The 24,829-nt window shown below is 39.9% G+C and overlaps 1 protein-coding gene across 5 annotated transcripts in view; it reads left to right on the top strand.

The window, feature by feature from the left end:
- The first annotated feature begins 1,523 nt into the window (after window positions 1-1,523).
- The window catches only part of BOD1L1 (biorientation of chromosomes in cell division 1 like 1), a 38,227-nt gene continuing 14,921 nt past the window's right edge, over window positions 1,524-24,829 (top strand). For 2 of the 5 annotated variants that reach the window (XR_012623030.1, XM_074822145.1), the window contains exons 1-13: window positions 1,525-2,046; window positions 2,548-2,672; window positions 3,992-4,182; window positions 5,431-6,054; window positions 6,544-6,693; window positions 8,039-8,208; window positions 9,308-9,431; window positions 9,786-9,930; window positions 10,597-10,672; window positions 11,568-17,715; window positions 19,763-19,830; window positions 21,336-21,405; window positions 23,923-23,966. Coding sequence is in view for 2 of the 5 variants with exons in the window: in XM_074822145.1 (XP_074678246.1) it covers window positions 1,840-2,046; window positions 2,548-2,672; window positions 3,992-4,182; window positions 5,431-6,054; window positions 6,544-6,693; window positions 8,039-8,208; window positions 9,308-9,431; window positions 9,786-9,930; window positions 10,597-10,672; window positions 11,568-17,715; window positions 19,763-19,830; window positions 21,336-21,405; window positions 23,923-23,966 (8,142 nt within the window). In the remaining 3 variants the exon portion in view is untranslated. Of the gene's footprint in view, window positions 2,047-2,547; window positions 2,673-3,991; window positions 4,183-5,430; window positions 6,055-6,543; window positions 6,694-8,038; window positions 8,209-9,307; window positions 9,432-9,785; window positions 9,931-10,596; window positions 10,673-11,567; window positions 17,716-19,762; window positions 19,831-21,335; window positions 21,406-23,922; window positions 23,967-24,829 lie in introns of all 5 variants that reach the window. The other 3 variants (XM_074822144.1, XR_012623031.1, XR_012623032.1) reach the window with 3 other exon arrangements.

Genomic DNA, 24,829 nt, shown 5'->3' with positions numbered 1-24,829 from the left:
TGCTTTGATCCTTCTAGACGTCCATGTAACAGATATAAAACTACACAAATAGAGGCCAGATTTTTTAAATTACTCCAGTATTGAGAGATAAAAATCTCACAGTACTTTTAAATACTTGTCAGATTTGCTTCCTTTTGTGGAGTTCTAAATAGTCTAGGAGTACTTGGTTTAGACTAGGAAAACTAGGGGCAAGTTTTACACTCCTAAACTGCTTTTAAGTCTGCAATAACAATCCTGATACTCTTGCCTTTACAAACTGATTTTTAATGATTACTGCAGAGGACAATCCCTAACATTTGTAGCTGGACAAGATCTCCACTCATTATGCTACAAAATTTGTGTAACTATTACTGCCAAGTCCCTTTTATTTTGCTGTAAGCCAGTCACTCTTTCTACTTTTAAGTACATTTTTATACTTCCTTTCATCCTTACCCATCCTGATGAGGACAGGAGCTCAGCCACCTTGGCAAGAAGAAACTGGAGGGCCAAACCACAGCCAGTAAGACAGCACTGTCCCTCAGTTATTGTCCCAAATATAATGAAATTAACTTCTCCATTTCCCGATTTTGTTTACTGCCTCTGGGTCCTGTTCAAACACCTCAGCCTGGGAATTACCAGCCCCTGGTCTGCACGGAGTTCAACTTCAAAGTGTGGAAACAGGTCTGCACAGAGTTCAACTTCAAAGTGTGGAAACAAGAGCAGTTAAGAGCCACTGACAAAACTTCAGGACAACATATTAAACGGTTGTGACCATTAACACTGAGATAACGGAAAGAAGACGTTAACAAAGCAAGTGGCAAAGAGACGGCCTGAAAACATTTGTATTAGAAAAGCACGTGGGAATGCACGGATGTCTGAAGGGAACATGCTTAAACTCAAGTATTTTAAGTGTCGTCTCCCAGTTGCCTCACCCAGGCCTGTCACGGCCCCGGAGAGGCTGAGGAAACGCCAGACGCAGGCCGCCAGGTAAAGAGCTGAGCCTTCGGTCACCCCTGGGGTGACGGCAGCAGCGTCCCCCGGAGCAGAGGGACCGGGGCAGAGGGGCGGAAGTGTCGGCTAGCAGCCAGGAACAGCTCTGGGCCCCCCGAGGTGTGGGGGGGGGGGGAGACCGACCAACCGACCGCCTCGCTGTGACCCGTCTGCCCCGCCCCGGCAGCGCCAGGCGCAGCGGCTGAGAGGCCGCGTCCTCGGCCGACACACGGCCCCGCCCCCCGGCCAGGGCCCCGCCCCGCCCTCCCGCCACCGCCCGTCGCAGCGCCCCGGCCCCGCCCCGCGCCTCGGGGAGGAAGCGCGCGGCGCTGCCCCCACCATGATGGCGGCCAGCGCAGGAAGGGGCGGGGCGGGACGCGGGGCGGGGCGGCAGGGGCACCGCCGGGGAGCGCGGCGGCGGCGGGGCGGCGGGCGGCCGGGGCAGCGGGCGCCCCCGCGCTGCCCGCAGGGCCCAGCCGCAGCCGCGCGGCGCGGGGGGGCTGCCGGCGGAGGCGGGCGGAGGCTGAGGGCCGCCGCCGCGGCCGCCCCCCTCCCCTCCCCCCCGGCCCGCCGCCGGATCGGGGCCCCCCTGGAGCGGGCCGCGAGCGGCTCCGCCCCCCTCCGTCCCCTTAAAGGGCCCGCGGCTGCTGCGCGCGGCTCCGCCAGTGCTCGCCTCGCGCCGATGGCGCCGCTCTCGGCCGCGTCGTCCCCGCTTCCCTTCCCGTCGCCCGCCGCTTCCTCCCTCCGTTCCCTTTCGCTTCCGGGGTCAGCGCTGCCGCGGCCGCTGCTCGGTAACAAGCCCCGTCCCGGGGTCCGGCCGGGAGAGCCGGCAGCCGCGCCCCGCGCAGGCCGCGCCGCCCCGCCGCCCCCATGGCCAGCAACCCCCAGCCGCAGCCCCCGCCGCCGCCGCCCCCGCCTCCGCCCCCTCAGCAGCCGCCGCCGCTGCCGGGGGCCGGGTCCGCCGTGGGGAGCGGCGCGGCCGAGCCCGAGCTGGTCTCCATGATCGTCAACCACCTCAAGAGCCAGGGGCTCTTCGACCAGTTCCGCCGCGACTGCCTGGCCGACGTGGACACCAAGGTGGGGGCGGGCGGGCCCGGCGGCCGGCGCCTCGGAGGGGTGCCGGCGCCCCGCCGGTGGCTCTCCCCGGGCTCCAGCACGCCGGGGGTAGGCTGGGCCCGGCCGAGAGCGGCAGGGCCGAGTCCAGGGGTGGCGGCGGGTTGCGGGGCGGGTGCGCCCCGCGCTCGGGGCTGGGGAGCGGCCGCTTGGGCCCGCGCGGGGCTCCGGCTCAGCCCGCGGCCCCGGGGCTCTTCTCGGCGTCCCCGGGGGCAGAGCTGGAGCCCCTGCGCCCAGAGGGGAGCGTGGGCTGACCGGCGGCACAGACACGCCTGGTTTTGTGGAGAGTTTCTAGCGATACGGGTGTGTTTAACACGCTGTGATCGCCGCAAGGGAGAGGGAGCAGCTGCGTCCTCGGTGGGCTTGGAGGGTCCGACGGGGCTTCCAGCTCCTCCAGCCCGGTCTCCGGGAGGATAACTGCTTATCCAAACCCTCCCGTCCCATCTCTCTCTTGTTGCTTTCTAGCCTGCCTACCAGAATTTGAGACAGCGTGTTGACAACTTTGTTTCCAATCATTTGGCGACTCATACCTGGAGTCCTCATCTCAACAAGAACCAGCTGAGAAATAACATTAGGCAGCAGGTTCTCAAGTAAGTGACAGCTCTGGGGTTTCTCTGAACGTGCTTGTGTACCACGACAGGTGACAGAGGCTCTAGGTCGATTGTGAAGTGTCTACGTTCTTCAAAGAACCTTCTGAAGAAGTTGAAATTTTTTAGCCTTTAAAATGTGGTATTATTTCAGATAGCAGCTTGCCATCAGCGTTATGCAGAATTAAACTGCGAATATTATTTTGTCTGATTCAAGTTGATGCAGGGGTGGAAAGCTAGTTTCTTAGCTGGGATGTAACAGCCTAGCTAAAGTCTATCTTTACTGTTTCTTTTAAGGGAGATAGTAATGAAATTGCTCTTACCATCAAGTTTTGAGCTAAGGAAAATTAAAAGGATTTGACAAACTAAGTTCTGTGGAGTACAGAGCTAAATTCACAAAACAAAAAACTGGATGTAAATCTAGCTAGACAGAGATTTTTCAGAACTACTGTTACATCAAAATGATGTCAAACACTTACCTGATGTTACGTTATTTCATGAGGATTCCTCTCATTTTTCTTCTCAAAACTTGAGTCATAATAAATCAGGAAATTTCTTCAAAGTATCATGAGTTTGATCACTAAATTGCGTCAAACAAGGGATTCGGGGACAAACATTCAGCTATGCTGTAGTGGTACCATTGATAACTTGTACAGAGGAGCTGTTTTGTTTTGGGGGGAGGGGAGTGGTGGTGTTCTGGGTTTGGTTTTTTAGTTCTTTTTAAAGAAACGATGAGGACAAGAGGCAATCTGTGTTCCACAAAAGGTTGCAGGGATCTAGAGAGAACCCACAGATATAAAGTTCTCTATTGCTATTTATTTGATTTTACTCAAGATTAAAGGTGTTCTATAAAGCTGCAAAACCTGAGGTGTCACGCTCTGTTGGACAGAAAGTAACTTAGGGTGGTGATGACTGGTCTAGTAGTTGTTTGTCCCTCATGCCTTCTAGAATTCATCTGTTTTATGCCATGGGAATTAACATCAGCTTTCTTCCTATTTTTTTCCACAAACATTGCTTTTACAGTTAGATAACATTTGTAAGCATAACCAGTAATAGCATAACAACAGGCTGTTTGTTGTGTTAATTCCATGTGGTTGGATTGCTTTGCTTCTCTAACATTTTTTTCTTAGTTGATAAGGTGTAGAGCATGCTTTTGAAATACAGGCAGCTAGCTAAATATATAGCTGCAGTGACGCTCAGAAAATGTTAATGCTTCATTGGAGGCTTTTAGGAGTGTTTATGTCGCATCTAAATAAGCGTTTTTCATTAAGATGTTCTCGAAGACATTTTTCTTATTAAGTATTCATGTAACTTTGTTCCAGGTCTGGAATGCTGGAATCTGGAATTGACAGGATTATTTCTCAGGTTGTGGACCCAAAAATCAACCACACATTCAGACCTCAGGTGGAAAAAGCTGTCCATGAATTTTTAGCCACATTGAATCATAAAGATGAGGCAGGCCCCAGTACGGCTCCAAGCGAGGAGAAAGCAGATGCTTCTATTACAGTACAAGGTATTCTACCACTTCTCTGTGCAGTCTTATTAATAAAAATTTGGTTTTTGAGAGAGCAGAAACATTGGCTAGGTTTGCTGCCAGCACAAAATTGTTAGCATCAGTATCAACAAGCTGAGCTCCGGGCAGTGTACCATAATACTTGTCTTACTGTATCTATAAAGGTAGAAGGCAAGAGAGATGCGACCATGTACCACCATGTCACCCTGTCACTTCTGCCTCAGTTTACAAGGGATCTGTTTACTGTAGGGAAAAAAAGTTGGTCTCTGGGTTTGGCCCTCAAAGTATTACAGGATCAGATAAGGCATAGCTAACTGTAAGAGAAGAATGATTCAAATTTTTTATGCATTGGTAGACTGGACAAAAAATGACCTATGAGACAGTTACCTGTCAGTGCAGTTGCTGTGTGCAGTAAAATTTGAATGGCTGGGGTCCTCTCAGGAGCTTAAGTTCTGCTGTAAATCGGCCAATCTTAATTTGTTTATAAATACAGCACTTTTTCTTTACGGTTTTCATTCATTTATGTTGCCTGGTATTGACTTCCGAACACTCCTGCAGGTAATTGTCCACTCTTTCCCTTCCTAAGAGACTCCGCAGCAGTCCATCTATTTGTAACCAGACCCTTTATTTAAATCCTAGCCCTTTTCCTGTGAGGCCCACTTCCTTTAAAGTGGGCTAACCAGCCAGCTGTAGCTCTTAATGCTAGTCTAGTTAACCCTTTCTCATCCATCTTCAGAGCTGCTTCTAAGAGGATGTGAAAATGATAAGGTATTTCTCATAGTCCTATTGTTATATAATCAATATGCTGAGTCCATTTTCCATGTCGTTTATGGAGATACCAGAGGTGTGAAATACAGACTTTCTGCTGCAGTATTTTATACTGTGCTTGTCCAGAGTCATCATCCCACTTGGGATGATGGTGAAGTTGAACAAGGATTGTGTTGTCAACATCCTTCCCATAGCCAACCCCTGCTTGCTTTAGCTGATCTCGGGAACAGTGGTATGTCACAGAGCAAATTGAATCTCTGGTAATCAGATCATGATGGCCGCAGGATTGCAACTTCTTGTTCTTTTTTGTCCTTTTTTTTTTTTAACCAAAATCTCTAAATGCAAAATTAGTCAAATCTTTTAGTTAATTTTACTTATTTTAAATAATTATTGTTTTTTCTTTCACTTGCTTAACATTCTATCTGAATGAAATTACGGAAACAAAGATGAACTAAACTCTTTTCTTTCTTACTATTAAAGGTGTCTCTGCTACAGCTCCTAGTGGCAACGTAGCTAGTGATGCAATGTCCATTTTGGAAACAATAACTTCTCTTAACCAAGAAGCAAGTGCTGCCAGGGCTTCAACAGAGAACTCAAATCCCAAGAACAGTGACAAAGTTGCAAAAAGACTCTCATCTCAGCAGAGTGTGGATGGTAGCACTGATAGAGAGAGAAATGCAGAGGACTTAACAGACAGAGAGAAAGCAATTTGTGATCTTTCTGGAGAAGGGGCTGAAACACTTGCAAAGTGTGAAGAGTTAAATGAGCTTCCCTGCCAAAGTGAAGAAATAAAAAATTCAGCAAAGGATACTAACCATTTGACTTTTACAAATAAAGATACAAGTAAAGAAATTCAACAGGAAAGTGAAGATCAAAAGAGTAAATTATTAGATAAATGTGACAAGAAACCAGACAGCAGTGAAAAAGGTGAAAGAAGAAAAGAAAAGAAGGAAAAACTTGACAAGAAGTCTGACCATTCAAAGAAAAGTGATGATACTACAAAGTCAAAAGAAGAAAAGCAAGCAAGAGAGTTGGAACCAGTGAAACAGTTAGTTCCAGAAAAAAATAGCAATAAACATAAAGCAGCTGAGAGCACTAAAGAAGGTATGGTGTGGACAGTGCTCCCTCCTTAAAATACGGATGGCGGGGGGCAGGGCAGGGTTAAGTGTATTCAGGAGTTGAATCAGAAATATATTTGGAATGTAGGTTCTCTGCTAGTTCTGGCAAATTTGTCTAGCTAGCCACAGCTAGGTCTTGGTTTATCTCCTTTAACTGAGGTACCCACACTAGGAATCAGACAAGCTTTGTTTCCTCAGGTGTGTGATTGGTCATCTGCGTTACTCTGACAAGTTCTCTCCACAATTCCAGTCTGCATTTAAAGTTTCTAGTTGTACCTCAGAGTGATTTTTGTTTTGAGTAAACCACAGCCTAATAACATTTCGTTAAGGTGTTACTAATTATTTTTTTTTCCTGTTTCTTGTTCTTAAGATAATTTTGTTTTCAGTAGCAAAATCGCTGTTTTGGTAAGAAAAGTTTCTCAAATACAGTGTGCTGCATTACAGCCCTTTCTTTCTATTTTTTTTCCTTTGCAAGAAAATATGTCAGTAGATTCAGATACGGATGTACTCAGTGACATCACTGTCAGCTCTGTCCATACCAGTGACCTTTCTTCCTTTGAAGAGGAGAGTGAAGAAGAGGCTGTAATTTCTGACAGTACTGAAGAGGGGGAGATCACATCAGATGGTAAAATATTTAAATTGTTAAGTAGCAAGAAAGAATATGCAATGCTTTCATGAGTGCATCATATCATAAATTTGAGGTTTTACAGTATGTTTTATTGTACTTATGAAAGAATTTGAATATGGAATGGATAGTATTTGTGCAGTTACAAAAGATGAGTAGCAAACATACTTTGAATATTTTTTTGATAGCTTGATATATTCTAAACATTGTAAATCTTACTTGTCCTACAGTATTCCATAGGTGTCAAAAACACTTAATGGTGATGGATATGTAACTTTCCTATGGGTTTTTTTCCCCTCCCTTCTACCATGAATTTGGCACAACATTGGAGTGATTTGTTTGTGACTCCAGGGTAGTGGTTGTAGCTGACTGCAGATCAGCTTGATTTTAGAGCTTTAGGATTGCAGGAATTTCCAAATTCTACCTAGCTGCAGTAGAAGGAACAGGAATGTATCTAGCTTTAAGAGTTTGGAAACACCAAACCTTTTCACAGACTGGGTTACCTTTTTGTGCTCTCCTTGTCTAGAGCAGACCTCAGACTCTTGATTTCTGCAGATATGTGGCTTTTGCAGCTATTAAGACTTCCCACTTCATAACACAGAGGACCTGAATGAGTTGTCTCTAGTGTGCTGTGAGCTTATCTTTTCTGCTCTAAGAATATTATTTAGAAGTACTGAATTATTTGCATATTCTCTGGCTTTGGTGTTACCTTTAAATATGGCAGATTGTGTTCAGTTATGACTGAATATTTGTAGAGTGAAAACAAGCCTTAAGTATATTTCAGGGATACAAATAATGTGTACAGTATGGTGTACAAGTGGTTTTGCTTTACTTCTAATAATCCTGATAAAATTGAAATAGATTTATTTTTTACTTGAATAATACTTATATGAGTATAAACAACGTGTTTTGTGTATATATTTCAGTTACCCTATCTGATTTTTACGTACTCAAATACTGTACAAATTTTTTTGATGTAGGGAAGAAGCTTAATTTAATACATAGCGGAAATTACGTTCTGACTTCTTAGGTGGTGTTAACTACTAAATACTATATGTAAAAAGGCAACGTGATTACAGGCAAGAGGGTAAGCCCAGTTGTTGTATTCCACTTTATTCTGGAGTTTATATTGCAATTTTTTGGCTGAATGGTGTGCACAAACACATGAATATACCTTTCAGGTTTTCATAATCTAGTGATACTTTAATGTTAACGGGTTTAATTTTTTGAACTGTTCATGTTTTTAGAATAAATAATTGTTAATACATTTCGAGTAGCTTTGCCTCCTCAAAAGTACTGCTCTAATTTATCAATATATCTCTACACTTCACTAACCTTTCTTCAGATGAAGAGGAGAAAAACAGTCAAAGTAAGACAAAACCTCATGCTAACGAGCTGAGTGATGGGAAAGCTAAACCTATTCGTCATGCTTATGTTCGCAAGCCTTTCTTGTACTCCAAATACTTCAGTGATTCTGATGATGAACGAACTGTAGAACAACGCCGTCAGTCCATTGTAAGTGTGGATTTTGTTACTGCTTGCATTCTGGCTCCTTAAACTTTTCTGCACAGAAATTCCACTTCTTATTTGGTGGTGGTTTGTGAGGGGAGAGTCTTTCATTTCTTCTCACTTTTTTTTTTCTTTCTTTCTTTGTTCCCCTTGAGTTACAACTGCCCCTCCTTCAGACTTCCATCAGTATTGCCTGATCTGCTCTCCGGTGAAACACTCTGCTAGTTATAGTTTGAAGGCTTCTGGTGGTGAAAGCAATGACACACTTCATCTTTTTCCCCTGCTCTAAAATGAACAGTCTTTTGGTGTTGACAGAGGATTTACTAATTCCATGCAGTGCCTTTGCAGGATCACAGCAATAGGTGGATTCTTTCTCAACTGAGTAATTTGGTAGGGAGAGTAAGAACTGCAGCACGTATGAAAAACCTGGTCTTCAGTAGATTTAATGTATATAATGACAATTGGGGTGGAAAAAGTAGTCCATATGTACCTGCAGCCTGCCTTCGGTGGGGTTTTCTGTAGTTCAGGCTTGTATTGACTGCTGCAGGCTACTTCGTTACATCATCTTTTTACAAATGTAGTTCTTGCTGTCCATGAAATCAGTAGTTTGTAGCATGTCTACAGCCAGTGAGAATGGAAAGAGAGTTTCCATTGAAAGTGAAAGCATGTTCACTGTGTTCTGTGGAAGAAGTACCAGCACACAGAATAGGAAGCAGCAGTTCTTTTAGATCCTTTTTCCTTTGGCTAAGTATATTTTTTAATAGTTATATATGTATTTTATATATATTTAATATATATACACTACGTATGTTATATGTATATATAGATATAAGTAAAATAAGAGATATTCTTTGAGATGGTCTTCTAGCCTCAGTCTGCAGTGTGAAGCAGCAGTGAAACTCGAACTCAGCTAGTTTCACAGAAGTAGTAGAGGATTCCATTAACTTTCATATAATGATTTCTAAGGACTGGTTTGTGGGTTTGTTTTTTTTGTTTGCCTCAGCCTACAATGTTCTGGTTTCTGTGGGTCTTAGACATCCATTTGTAGTCAAAGAATACTCTTTGACCTAATGCTAAATTGTTTTCCTTGGTTTTGTATCTCCAGGCCAAAGAAAAAGAAGAGAGACTCCTAAGACGACAAATTAACAGGGAGAGACTTGAAGAAAAACGTAAGCAGAAGGCTGCAGAAAGAACAAAATACCTAAAAACTGGAAATCAAAATGCTAAAGGTATGAGAAGTATAACATTAGCCCCTGCCACCCTGCTCTCACTCTCTCTGGAAAAAAAAAAAAAAATCAGCTTAAAATATTGACAATAGATCTCTAGTCCTTTCCCTTAAAACTCCAACATTTCAACAGTGATGTAACAGACAAAGGTATAATGCAAATTATTAGTACGAAATTCCATATCTTCACTTTTTCATATATCCATTCATATATCATTACATTGCTTAAACACAATGAATACCTATATACCCTAGTATTCTCTGTTACACATTAGTACTCTCTGTACTGCTTTCAGTCACGTTTATAGCTGAAACTAATGACATGCTTATGTATTTCACCATTTGTGTATTATTTTAGGAAAAAGTGGCTTGAACTTGGAAGAACCTTCATCAAGAAGTCTTGAGTCAAAAGTTACTGGTACCAGCATTAAGGATGTGCTTAAAGAACAGAAATTTTTAGAAAAAAAAGTAGCCTTGAGCAGAAAAAGAAAAAGAGATTCAAGGTATTCATGTATTTGCTCAAAAGGAATTATGTGTTTGAATATTCATTTCTGCAGATTGAAAAGGTTCTCTTCAACTTTGCAGTTAGCCTTACCCATTTTAACAATTTCCTCTTAAAATATTCACATAATTTTGTTACTAATAAGCATGAAGTTCAGGCAGAAAATCGAATTAGAGCTGCTTAAATATATTGCAGATCAGACTGCAGTACCAGCCTTTATGTGGCTTTTTACCCACAGAATGGTAATAAAGGCATGAGAATGGAGAGCTTTTAGATGTTCGTGCATCTGTCAGTCAACTTGGCTTGGTCTTTAAAATGATGTTTTACATAGGTGCGTACATATCTGTCTACATACAAGTATATACAGGGCAAGGAGATCTCTTACTCATTTTACAGGGACAACTGTAGTACTGGTATTGTCATAGTAGTATTCTCTGCTTTAAAGCACTGATGTCCAAAGGATATCTTTGAAGGTGGTACACATAATTTTCCCAGAGAAAAAAACATGAACAAGTTGGTTAATCAGAAGTTGTGTGATCATATTCTCTTTAAGTATTTTTAGTGTGCATTTTTCTTTCTCCTTGAGCTTTAATAGCAGAAAGTTTACAAACTAATCTTGGGGTGATACCGATTTTTCTTTGTTTAATTGTCCAAATACCTGTTTCAGGCATGCTGAAGATGGCTGCAGAAAGAAATATGAGCCATCTGAAGAAGATTCTAAAGAAATGCACAAGACAAACGAGGTATGTGTCTCTTAAATAATACACCTTATGATCTTCCTTTTTAATTGCAATGGTGCTTGTTCCTATGTTCAAACTGCATAGTATTGCATTCATTCTTACGGATTAGTTTTTTCCTGACAGTTCTTTCAGTTGCATTGGTGATCTGACGTTGCTGCAGTAATGTTTTCTGAATTCCAGTAGGCGCTAGAATATACAGTCTCTGTATCCAGTGCTGATACATGTTGTAGTAGAACATGAGATATAGTTTAAGCTATTCTGTGATGCATGTTGGGTTTTTTAAAAGAGCAAAGTGTGTCTCATATGCAAAGACTTGAAGAGCTTTATCTATTTAAACTTCTCACTGTGAAGTTAAAGGAAGACTGAATGTAGTCCAAACACTAAAGGAACGAGAATTTTTATGGTGAGAGTTTTTACCAACAACATTATTAACAAAACCAAAAAAGTGATAGTTGGAAGTTCAGGTGGAAGTCTAGATTTATCTTTTGTGGGTTTGCGGGTGTTGCTTGGGCTTATGTGTTTCGGTTGGTTTTTGGTTTTTTTTTAAACAGCATAATAGCTGTTTAAAGTAACTTATGGAGTACTTGAAATTGTGATTGTCCATTTAAATAATTTTATAAGAAAAATCGCTTTATAAAGAAAAGGTACTCAAGTTCAAACAGACTGCTTAAGGTTAACTTCTGTTTCTCTGGATTTTCCCACAATAGCAGATAGTTGAAATGAAAATGGCATTTCATTTTCTTACTGACTGTATTTTAGGTGAATTTTTATTACAATGTTAAACATATTCTCTGGTATATTGTTTTTATGAAGAGTTTGCCCTTGACAATTCTGTTGGGTCACAGAGTGAAGGAACTGTGTAACATTTGCTTATAAATGTAAAAACTTTGTTTTGTAGACTTGTGAGAAAAATTCTTCCAAAGAGTTGAAGCATAATCATGGGAAAAGTGAAATCTCTAAACAGCTTAGAAGACTTTCAGAATCCGTGCATTCAACTGAGGAAAGCAAAAGTGATTCTAAAGCAGAAAAAGAACATAAAAGAAAAACCTCCACTTCTCTTCAGGCTGAAGGAGCTCAGCAGGACAGTGAAACAAGGGATCCAAAAAGACAGCTGGATAGAGCAGAAGTCAATAATGAAGAACTACAGAAGCAGAAGTCCTTATTTAAAAATGAAAAACACCTCAAAAAAGACAGTGACACAGAAATTCAACATCTGAGAAATGTCCCCAAAAAAGAAGCCAAGTCTTACAGAGATAAAAATGAAAAGGAAAGAACTGTGTTAGAAGATAAACTTACTTTAAAGCACAAATATAAAGGAGACTGTATTCACAAATCAAGTGAGGATGTTGAACTCCATTCATCTGAGAGAAGTTTGAAAGGAGAGGATGGTGGTCAGAAACATAATCAACAAATAAAGGTTTCCTCAGATGACAAATCTGAAAGAAAAAGTAAACACCGAAGTGAACGGAAAATATCAGTAACGGGAAAAGATGGAAAAAATGTTTCTGAATCAACCTTAAAAGCTGAAGAATTGCTGCGTAAGGAAAATAAAAAAGACAGACATCTTTCAACAGAAAAATCAAGAGCAGAATACAAGTCCAAAAGGTCCCTGAGTGATTCTAGGCCACAAAAGGATTCCCTAAGTGCCTCAAAGCAACTTGCTTCTGCATCACACAGAAGGAGTGAAAGCTACTCGGAAGATAAACATGAAATAGAATCAACTAACTCTGATTGTAATTTGAAACAAGAAGATAGCATTCATAAAGATAGACGAAGATCTAAGAGCCTTGTAGAAGACAAGATTTTGTTAAAGTCTAAGTCAAAGAGTCACAGTAAACAATTCAAAGCATCTGAAACAGAATTACAGGAAAACTTAGCAAAACAAGAGACTGGTCAAAAACTAGACAAAGATAAGAGCATGGAAGAGAATGATTCAGATAAGCAACACAAATCCAAGAATGAAGACAAAGTTTTTGAGGATAGTGGTGCTGAGTTTGAGCTTGTAAGTGGCACACAATCAACTCAGGGATCACAAAAAGACTTTAGTCACAGAATTAAGTTACATTCTGGAGAAAGAGGATCTGTAAAAGAGAAATATAGAGGTGATAAAGATTTAAGCAATTCCAAACTAGAAAGAAGGTTCTCTGCTGAAGGTCACAAAAGCAGAAACTTAAAGCACAGCAACAAGGAAATAAAGAAGAAGGAAGAGAGTATCAAATTGGAAGATAAAGATATTAAAGAAATAGATAGTGGGCATGAAAAAATACTGAGTGTCACAGTGGCAATGGATAAAAAACAAAGTAAAAAGATATCCTGTGAAAATAGAAAAGGCAGTATATCAAACCAAGATTTACTTGGAGAGGAAAAGCAGTCAGTTAGCACAACTGAAAGCAGCCATGCTCCAGCCCCTCAAAAGTCAAGTATGAATAACGATGACTTGCATTCTGGTCATGAGGAAGAGCTGATGGAGCTTGATTTAAAACAAACAAAAGTACAGGAAGCATCTAACATCGAAGGAAAAAACATTCAAAACTCACTCCAAGCCACAGAAGCTGAATGTGCAGCAAAAGAAAAAATATCTCCCTCTATTTCAAATAAGGAATTAAAACACAGCTTGTCAGATCCTGGAGGTTGTGAATCACAGTTTCTGCCTGCAGCTGAAAAAACTATTAAACAAGAAGATATCTCTAATAAACAAGTTGGTGCCTTAGACACTTTGTCCAAACAAGCTTCCATGGATGAAGGACCCAATAAAAAAGGGGCTTATAAAGTGAGCATTGTGTATGAAACAAGCGGTAGAATCTCACTGAATGTTCCCAGTAAGGATCAAGCTTCAGAACATAGCAGAAGACCAAAGAATTTAAAAACTGTGATAAATTCTAATTCAGATGATGTTCCTTTAGCAATTAATTCTTCCAGAGAAGATGCTGCTGATGCAAAGTCCATAGATATGGATATCTCAGATTTTACAGATTCCTTGGGTAGTGTGTCTAAAGAATGCCATAATTCAGATGGGACTTCTTTATTTGAAGATACTTTCATTTTGAAGAATGATGCAGCACAGGTTGTATACATGGAACAACACGATAATGCAGTGCTGAGTTCTGTCACGAAAGATGATGGTGACGCCATTACTATGACAAACAGTATAGAAAAAGTTGACAAGGTGTCCCGGCCTGATGAACAGGCAATGGAAGACAGTACAGCTGGACTATGTAGTCAAGAAGATTATGACAAAGCAACAAAGTTAGAAAGCCCTCAGGGAAGTGTATTGAAAATAAAAGAGGAAAACTTGGTGGCTGACATAACTGAAGATTGTGGAAATGTAACAACAAAAGAACTTCTAAAAAGAAAAGAAAAAGACTGCTTGAGTACGGATCCTTCCACAAAGGGAGGAAGAAGCACAATAATGGATAATGTGAAAAAGAACAAGGTGCATGATATTGATGATATGATACAATCTTCCTCTGTGTTAGTGCCTGAAGGAGTTCCTGAGGAAACAATCAAAGGCTCTGTTATAGCCAGTGGGCAAGAAGGGAATGGTGTGATTGTCATGGAAGATAAAAATGAAAGCAATGCTGTAGGTACCAGTGCAGGAAGTAGTAAACTTAGTTCGTTGTACAGCAGCCTACGAACAACTCCAGCCACTGTGATAGGAACTAGCACAGAAAAGTTAATTGAGAGCACTGTAACGGCCACTAGTACAGGAGAAGAAAGAGCTGAGGGTGCATCGCATTCTGAAAAGGACAGTGATGCTACAACCACTTGCTCAGAAGAAGAAAGTGAGGTGGCAGTAATCTGCACAAGCATAGAAGCTGATGAAGGTTTCACAACAGGCATATGGGTAAAAAGTAGCGAGGGTGGCAGTTTCATCACCGGAGCAGATATTGGGGAGTGTACTGTTGCAGCAGCTGAGGAAGGTGGTGGCAGTGCTGTCACTGAAGGATTAGCAGAAAGTGAAAGTTTCCTAACAAGTACAGAAGGAGAAGAAAATGGTGACTGTACCATGGTTGATGCAGAAGAAAGTGGTAAGGATTCAGTCAATGCAAGTGGGGTAGAAATTGAAGACAGTGTGAATAGTGCTGGAGCAGAAGAAAAAGATGATGCTGTGACAAGTGCAGGCTCTGAAGAAAAGCGAAAGACCTCAACTTGTGTAGATACAGGCAAATTTGAAAGTTCTGTGTCCTGCTTAGGTGAAGTAGAGAGCGATGGAGCTGTAACTAGTGCAGGGACAGAAACAGGTGAAGGGTCGACAAGTGGTGACAGCTCAGGTGAGTTTAGGGGCAGTGTGAGAGCTGTCCAGGTAAAAGAACACGAAGGTACTGTGACTTGCACAGGTGCAGAAGAAAGGGGTCATAACTTCATCATCAGCTCGGTGACTGGTACAGATGCCCAAGGAGAAGGTGCTGTAACTGGTGCGTGTATTGCAGTGGTCACAGACAACAGTGCCACAACTGGAACTAGTGGTGACAAATCTGAGGATACTGTAAATGGTGAAAGCACAGTGACCAGCACAGGCATAACTCCAGAAGATGATACTGAAATTTCAGTAGTTTGCACAGGGCTAGAAGACAGCAACGAGGGGTTTGCAGTTTGTTTAGAAGCTGAAAAATGTGAAAGTCTAATGGACAGTACAAGGGCAAAGGAGGAAGCCAATATCACTACAGTCAGCGTAGGTCCATGTGATGATGAAGGTTTTGTGACTAGTACGGGCTCAAAAGAGGAGGATGAAGAAGATGAGGGCATTGTGACCAGTACAGGAAGGGGAAATGAAGAAAATGAGCATGCTTCTACTTGTACAGGAATGGAAAGTGAAAATGCACTGATTTGTATAGGTGCAGAAGAAGGTGAGAGTTCAATTATCTGCATAGTTGCTGAACAAATGGAAGCTGAGTCAGGAGTGGCTGGCACAAATATAAATAAGCTTACTGTCGACAGCATGACGAGTGCAGAGAAAGAAGCTAATTGTGGCACAAACTGCAAAAATGAAAAAGGGATTGTTGAAAGCAGTGTAACCAGTGCAAGTGCTGCAGATGAGGGTGCCTTGACTGTACATGTAGGAAAGCATGAAGGTACCTTGATTCCCTTAGATGCTGAGGAATGTGAGGGTCCCATGACTAGTGCTATGGCAGTGCAAGTGGAGAGTCAGCCTGGTGCTGAAGATGAGCATGAGAATGCCATGACTTCCTTTGACAGCAGAGAACTTGATGCCTCTATAAGTAGTGCAGTTCCAAAGGAAGATGAGAATTCTCTTATTCCTGCTGACAGAGAAGAAAAAGTAAAAGGTGATATCATCTCTACCAGTACAGTGGAAGAAAGTGATGCTCCCTTACATTCAGCCATGGATGCTGAGGAAGGTCCACTTGCTGTTGCAAGAGCAAATGAAAGTGGGGAAAGCTCTATGATCTTAATAGACACTGAAGACACAGAGGTGCCTATGCCCAGTACAGCTGCAGAGTTTAAAGAGTGTGTGCATACTTTTAGCAGTAAACAAGAAAAAGATGAGTGCACTATGATTTCCACCAGTATTGTAGAAGAATTTGAGGCTCCTATGTCAAGTGCGGCTATTGAATATGATGGTCAGCTCCACTCTGTGAAAGCAGAAGAAATAAATGAGAATGCAATGGTTTCTATAGATATGGAAGTATACGAGGTTCCCATGCCTAGTGAATCCAGTGCAGGAGGAGATGATGATGATGAAAGTCAACCAACTGCTAGTGGTAAGGAAGAAAAAGATGAGTGTGCTATGATTTCCACAAGTGTTGTGGAAGAACAAGTAATCCTAATGTCAGGTGGAGTGACAGAAGAAGCGATTCAGCATGTATCAGACACAGAGTCAAAAAATGAAACAGTAATGATCTCTACAAGTACAGCAGAATGTTTTGAAGCTCCTATGTCTAGTGTAGCTGTGCAAGATGAAAACAAACTCACTGCTTCAGAAACAGAAGGAAGATATGAAGCTGCTATGATCACTACGAGCATGACAGAAGAATGTGAGATAGTCCTGATCAGTGCAGCGCCACAAGCTGAAAGTCAGCTCATTGTAGCAGAAGGAGATGACGATGCTATTATCTCTCCAAATGCATCAGAGGAATGTAAGATTGTGGAGACCACCGCAACTGTAGATGAACAGTTTGAACTAGCTGCTTTCAGTGGAGATGCAAAAAGCAAAGGTTCTGTGATTTTTGTAGGAGAATGTGGAGCTCCTGTGCTGAGGGTTGCCACCAACAGTGAGGATCAACACGCTGCTTCAAGTATAGGAGATAAGGAGGAGGGGGCAGTGATCACTCTGAGCACAATGGAAGAATGTGATAGTCTCTTCACCTTTGCAGTCATAGAAGAAAGTCAACTTCCTGCTGAGAGTACAGAAGTAAAAGACAAAAGCGAAGAAATTTTTAATACTACTAACCAGATTGAATGCATCCTCTCGACTACAGGCCCAGAAAAAAGCAGTAATTCTTTGCTTGTCATTGGTAGAGAGAACGAGACCCATGAGAGTGGTGTGAGGGGAGAATCAGCAGCATCTCAGACCACAGTAGACAGTGAAATCACAGAAACAGATGAAAATTCAGTGAACCTCATGAGTGTAGATGAAGCCCTTTGTGTGGAGATTAGTACAGAGACTGCTGTGAGTCCAAGTCCTTCCTCAGAGGCAAGTGAGGATGGTGAGCAAGCTGAAGATGTTTTGCATGAGGATGTTACATCAGAACTCTCTTGTATGATTTCAGAAGCAGCAGTAGAGAGTGAAACTCTAAGGAATGTAAACTATAAATTAAACTCAAACTTGCTTTTAGAAAGTGACTTTTCTGAAATAAGGACTCCCGTGCCTAGGGCACAGGCTCTTTCTTTAGTTTCTGCAAATGAAGGAACTGTAAATACCAACCATGATGAAGTGACAATAGAAGCAGAATTAGGGGAAAAAAGTGACTTCCCTTTGTTGCACGTAGAAGAGCTATACAGCAGTGATGACAAAACGAACTTGGTCAAAATAGATGATGTTGGAATTGAAGTTGCTTTGCAAAAAAGTAACACAAACTTTAATTCAGGTGAGGATTTCTTTTTTCTTTTCTTTTTCAACTCTTCAGTTTATAAGCTGTCTTAAATACACACATTTTGCCATCATTATAGTTAGAAATAACTGACACTGTTCAAATATACCTGATTTCTTTGTTGGTTGCAAAGTAACTATTAATGTATTTAAGAATTGGTGACAGATACTTAAATAAGCATGCCTTGGAGTATAGGAGTGACTGAACACAATTATCTGAGGTTTGTTGGAAAATAATTAAATGTTACTACAGTGCAAAAAAGTTATTAAAATACATTGACTTAAAATTTTGAACTAATACATGAAGTGGTTTGCAAGGGGTAATTATGGAGCTACAGATGGGTTTGTTACTAATGTGCTTTGAAATTCAAAAACACTTTTATAGGAAAGAGGATGCATTTCATTTAGACATACATTCAACATGTTAAAAGGATAACTTAGTAATTTTGAAGGTTAAGAGTGGCCATCCTTAATCATAACTGCAGATTTTCTCTGAATTGTTATTTAATGGTCATATTCAGATTCACTCTATTATGCTGAATTTTGTGTTTGTGAATACACTTGAAATGGTCCTTCTTTGTGTTGCAGAGGAATCAGACAGTCATCCTAAATAAATATTTTGAGTGAGCAATGATGATAGGTGTCTATTTTAAATAGAAGACTTAAGTTATGATAGTAAATGACAAGAAGGATATAATATTTATTTCCAGATCCATTTTTCTGGAAGCTAAGATTTGAAATGAACTTGCATGGTTGCTAGTTCCTAAAATACCATGTAATGAACATCCTGCTATTTTCAGCCTTTGTCCTCTTTGACCCTCTAGAGTAGCTGAAGCATCAAGTTTATGAAAATTAATAAATTCTGTAGATGCCATAATGAAGTCAAGATTAGGACTTCATTATAATTTTTGGAGAAATTAAACTGTAGAAAAATAGTAGCAAAATCTGCTTATTTTTCTTTATACCAAAGGAAGTGGAATGGTGTCAATCAAATACTACTTTTAAAACCTTTTCCTTCTCATGTCTGTCTGCTATGACTTAAAAAAACATTTTATAATGTGAGTTTAGGTCCAGTTTCTCAAAGGTTGACTTTATTCTCCAATTTTATTGATATTTGGGGTGAGAAGGCTCACTCTGCAGATTTGGGGATTTTAGGAATTTTTCGAGGAATTATGCCGATCTAGTAAACATGGAAAATGTTATTCAGTATTTATACGAGAGACAAACGTGAGCCATGAAAATATGACTGCTACACTAAGGTATTTCTGTCTTGGTGCTTTGCTCAATCCTTGTTGTCCATTGATGTAGCCTCTGTAAGTACCAGTGGTAATGGTAGTCTTATTCTGTGAACCACAACCACAATTTAATCACTTTACATGCATCATTGATGAATTATGTTGTAGCTACTTATTTTTGTTTAGAAAAAGCTGGATAAACAGGCTTCTGAAATAGGTGTCCAAAGAGGCTGTAGAAGTCATTTTCAGATGTTATAAGTATACAGCTGTTCCCATGGGGGATGAAATGGGTGGGGTTTTAAGATTTTCTGAAATTGCATTGACAGTAATAGGAGCTTCTGAGCTTTAAGTCTCTGTGGAAATTAGATAATTTCAGTTGTTATGGTTCTAGAGCTTATGGATTTAGATCTAATTGTCACTTAAAGACAAATATTATCCTTAGCATTAATTATTGTCTCTGCATTCATTAATACAGAGGTAATTTGCTGTTTGGAATTTTGTCTGAATATCTGTTGGTGGGTTTTCTTAAAGGAAAAGCAAGAAAAAACACAAAGTTATAGCCCATATTTTCCAATCCTTTTGTATTTAAGGAAAATATAGAAGTACTTGTGTTCTTGCAGATGCCAAGTTGGGGTTTTTTGAGCTTGTTTGCTGCAGACAGACTTGCTATTGTTGCCTTTGCCTACAGGAAGGGATTAAATTAATGTGTTGTGTTCATGAGGTGGTACTGAGAAATAGCATCCTACTGTAGCATGAGATAAATGCAGCGTAATGTAATCTAATAATTTTAATATATTTGTATTTCATTAGGCAATAATGCAGCTTTACCAAAGTTGGCAGAAGAACTAGAATTTGAAAGTAACTTGAGAACTGACGAGGTATTTATTATTTTGAAAATTCTGACTATACTGTTTCTTGTATAATTATACATCTTGCTAGGGTTTCTTACTATACTTTTTGATTTTTGTGCAGCAGAAATGGCATTTGAACTTCAAAACTTTTAAAGGGTCATTTTTCAGATTATTCAGCGGTACTCTTCTAAACAGCTGGCATTTAAATTGTGGGCTGTCCATGTTATTCTGTGGTAGAACCAATTCCCTCCCTCAGCCATGCTCCTTCTGTGTCCATGACATCCAAGTTTGCTTTTTTTAGAATTGGTCATACTGTGTGCATGTTGCTTGTGGTAGTACTTGTAAAATAGTCATACATGCTTTAGCTCTTACAGTTGGCAATTGTTAGTTAGTGCTTTGACATAGTAAACACATACTGTTGTTTGTTTCATTGTATCACTTCCTTGCCAGTCTTCAGGCTTGCCCACCTTCTGTGTGTTTGAGGAACACTTGTTGCTGTTCTGTACTGTGATAACTGCAGCCTGTTATCTGCTGTAACAGAAGGGTAGGGCATCCTGGATAATCCAGGGTATTGGGGCTCATGGTCACCTATAGCTTGTGTAAGACCAAAGTTGAGCCTGTCTGTTTGTGTGTCTGTGCTGTGATCCATACTAGGCAGGGTTTCAGATGGGTTAATTCTTCACTCAGGTGCAGGACTGGATCCATATATTCATGTCTTGCCAAATTCTGATAATAAGCATTTTGAGGGAAAACATGGTTCAGAAACTCCCAAGCATCTATGAAAGTGGATCTGCACAGGGCTGCTGGCTGCAGCTCCAGGGCAGACCAGTTGGGTATTTCCGAACATGGTTTTGATGCCTGGAATGTGCTTCAGGAAAATCCAAGTCATCTTCAGACTGGTGGGATTTATTGATCTGAGTTGAGTTCCACCTGCAAGCAGCTGTACTGTTTGCCAGCATAAGATGGTCCTATAGTCAGTATAGCCGTGTTCACGTGGCACTGTATATGAGTTTACAGTGTCCAGATCTGACTTAAGTACACTTAGCTCCATATAGCATTATCTGTGCACCAGTAACATAGCTGGTCAGCAACTTGAGTTTAAAAAAAAAAACAAACCAACAAACAGAAAAAAACAAAACTCGACTTTAAAAGAGTTCACTGTACCTTGTTGTATATTGCAGATACATATTTTTCTGTATATGTGAACACTTCTAGAGTATTTGGAACTCCTCTTAGAGTAGGCATTGCACCTTGACTTCCTGAGATGTCTCCTGAGATCTCCTTTTTTAAACTTATCTCTGGTACCAGTGTTAACTCTAAGGTCAAGGTTAGGCACTGTACTGTTCAACAGAAATGTGACTTAGCTCTGCCAGTGTTCCTTATTAATACTTGTACTGTTGTCTTAATAATAAAGCTCTTGAACACTTTTATAGATCATAAGACAATGTTCGCCATGATATGGGGGAGAGGAGTGAGACATACTTATCTGGATGTCTGCAATATTTTTTTTTTATTTTGATTTTTGTGTTTAGTCACAACAGCTTGAAAGTCCAAGAAGTGAAGAGGGATATGTGGATCTTCATACTAAAGAGTTTCAAAAAGGTGATTTTTATGCTGATAGCATTTACTTTTCATACTGATTTGACTATTATTTACGATGGGAGGGTTGTAGATTTGATATATACTGTGTGTAGAAAGATTGAAGCAAAGCCTGCAGAAATCTACTTGAAAGGTTTCTAGGAGCTTATGTGGCTTTGCACTTGGTTTGCGGGAAAGAGTGAGGGTCAGCCTTTTCTTCCAATATGATACGCTAAAAGAAAGGTGGAAAACGTTTAGGATTTTAAAAAAATAGACTGCTAACATTCTATTTAAAATCAATAAATACAGAAAAACTTTTGCCCAGGAAAGATACAGAAACTTCCCCAAAGAATGGATTTCCTCTTTATAAACTTAGAACATCCTTGTTTCGGGTGTTGTGACAGGCCATGTGAGGATATGACAAGAGTCAGTACTATATGACTGAAGTCACAAAGACTTTACAGAAAAGTTCTGTTTGGTTTTTTTTCTTTCTTGCTCTCCAGAAGATTAAAATATTTCTGGCCATCCACTGAAATTTGAAGAACACTTATAAATAGGTAGTCACCTAGAAATCTCAATTAGTCAACTTGTATCTGTGCTCAGTAATTCCTTTTCCGTGTATCAAACTAATCTTTAACAGGACAAAAAAAAAGTCTGTTTCTCAAAACCATAATATTTTTAAATGTGTGACAATTGTTTGGCTTTCCTATTAAAGCAGAAACAAAACCCTACTTTGTTCCCATCTTGATGGATTTTGTGCTCCAAATGCATTACAAAGATGTTTACAACACTACCAGATGAGAGTTAATCCCCAGTTAATGGCGTAACAAGCAAAACTAAAGTGAATTCCAAGAGGTACCAGCGATACTGCTGCATATAGAGTCCAAAGAGGTTAAAGATGCAGTTTCTCTTCTGGAAAGTTGCAGCTGAAAGCCTAAATCCTATGAAAGGACACACTGTTAAACTCACTTCTACATTTTTAGGCATGCATACCAAAATAACCATTTACCAAATAGAAAAAACAGGAGTAAGGTGAGATATGAGCATTGGTATAAAACTTTGGATTCCTTTTTATTCTTGGGGCTGGTCAAATTCGCATACCTGGTTTAATGGTGCTGTATATTCATCTAAGTGATAAGAGACACGCTCTGCTCACAAGAAAGAAAATGTAAACCCTGAGAAAGGGTTGGAAGAATGTGGTTTTTAAGACAGCAGATCCAAAACTTGAACCAGTCTTTCTGTACTGTGAGGTTTCTTTTCTGAAAAACTGTGCCACTTCACATCACTTAGTCACCCAGACAGTACTTAAAATTTAAAACTAGCAGATTGAACTAGCTGTGATAATCTTGTTCCATGTAAAATGTTTAACAAAAATCCATTTGTTGTGTAAATCATGTTGGATATGACATGCACTGAAGAATAATTTGTAGTTCTTGGTAGAGATTTTTTTCTCTTTTTTCCCCCACTGCACAATAATCTCTCTTTATATGTATATACATGCATATATACATATAGCTCAACATACGTAAAAGGAAGTTGTTTAAAAGACAAATGTGTGTCCTGTCATGAGTATGAACAGCAGACACAGTAGTTTAGTAGTCCAAGATTCCTTGGAATGTAAACATCATTGCTGTTTGAGTGGGTAGGATCTAGCTCTTCATTTGACACTGCTTTAAAAATTGAAAGATGTTGTGCAACTGAACAGTATAGCTAAAACATGTAGATTTAGGAAATGAGCTACAAATTATATAAAATTCTATGTAGAATAGAGTGGGTTTATTGGATCATAGGTTTTATGTTCTTACTGTAGCTTAAAGGAATACTGTTCAAGGTTTTAGCAGCTTTTTTAATTCAGTGCCTTTATGAATCAGGATTTTAGGTTTTGTAGAACCTTGATGGAGCAACTTCTTTATGACTCTGTGTATCTATTTGAAATGGCTTTAAAAGTTATGGAATTTTTTCAAAAGTGCAGAGCACTCATGAGCCCCCATAATTCATAATTATTTTCCACGTTTTTGCGATATGGCAGGCTAAGGATCTCTTTATCAGAGTTAGAGTACAATATAGTTTAGTAATTGGACAATTTCCTGATGTGCACTGTAGCAGCTACAGGTCTCACTAGTACAATCACGCAGACTTTAGTTCTCTGGAAGCATAATGTTACAGCATAGTTTTTATCACATTTTTCTTCATCCCATGATCCAGCATCTAGGGTTGTGATGGATAAAAATCTGATTCATTCAAATGTTAGAACTATATTTGAAATGTCAAAGTTACCATATATTTCAAAGATGACAGCCCCATGATTGCCATAAAATTATTCTCAGTTATCCTATGCTTTAGAAATCCATATTCTTTATTTTTGGTTTTTTGTTTGAGTATTGTTAAAGAGAAGATCAGATGCCTCGTTTCCAACATTGAAAGAAAGTTTTATATAGTTTCAGGTACTCTGGAATCCTTTCAGAGAGGTGAAGTAGAGGATACTATGATACTTCGCTCTTGCTTAACTTTTCTGATTATTTTTGTAATTATTTTTAATAGATTTGCTGCAGAGGAGTATTGCTTTAGAAAGAGAAACTTTTCGTGTAAGTTCTTGGTTTTTAAATTTACTCTCTAAGTCTTTGCTGCTTTTTTTTTTACTTGCATTTACTTCTATTTACATTAAATATTCTCTAAAGGAAAATACTATTTTTGTATATGCAGAGCATATGTATATTGAGACTGTGCAGCTGTGTAGGCTGATGTTTAATTATTCTTTCAAGTTTGCCAGCCAATAAATCTTATTGTGTTGTTGTTCCACAGTCTATTGGCTATTTCAAGACTTGTTAACTGGCAGAAAAGAGAAGCTTGATTGTCCTTGAGAATAGAGGACAAAAACAGGGATTATTTTGATCAGGACTAGAAACCTGTTATTTTAATGGAGTATACTGTGATTTCACAAAAACTTGGAGTTTATAAGTATAAAAGGGATGACTGGGAAAGTTGCAAATGTGAAGTGTTTCTTACGGAGCAGAAACAAGACATTTAACACAGATGACAAGCTAAAATAATGTCTTTGTCATTTCTTAAACTTGAGTAGTAAATTTACTTATTACTATATTATATTGCTGTTTGGCTACAGTTCTGGTGCTAGTGAGATACTACTTCTGCTTCTGCATGTAGGAGAGTGTCCTTTTAAATCCAAAAATATTTTGTGTGAATTGCCATGATAAACTGCTTTTAAAGCACTTAGTAGGGTGTTTAATTAAAACTGAGACTTTTTTCATTAAAAATATTAATTAGAAGAAGTTCTTTCATGGTGCTATCCTATAGTAGTAACATTACTTGAGCTTTAGGAATAAATTGCTTTTGTAATACTAATACTTTCCATTCTAATGCATGTTGTACTTGAAAGTAGCAAGTAGGAAAAACTTTCTCCCTTCTGTGTTTATAAACTTTAAGGAAAAAA

The sequence above is a fragment of the Strix aluco genome, chromosome 4 (genome assembly GCF_031877795.1).
Source record: "Strix aluco isolate bStrAlu1 chromosome 4, bStrAlu1.hap1, whole genome shotgun sequence".
NCBI classification, from domain to species: Eukaryota; Metazoa; Chordata; class Aves; order Strigiformes; family Strigidae; genus Strix; species Strix aluco.
The sequence above is the reverse complement of the archived record's forward strand: the minus strand, read 5'-3'. Positions and strand labels throughout refer to the sequence as shown.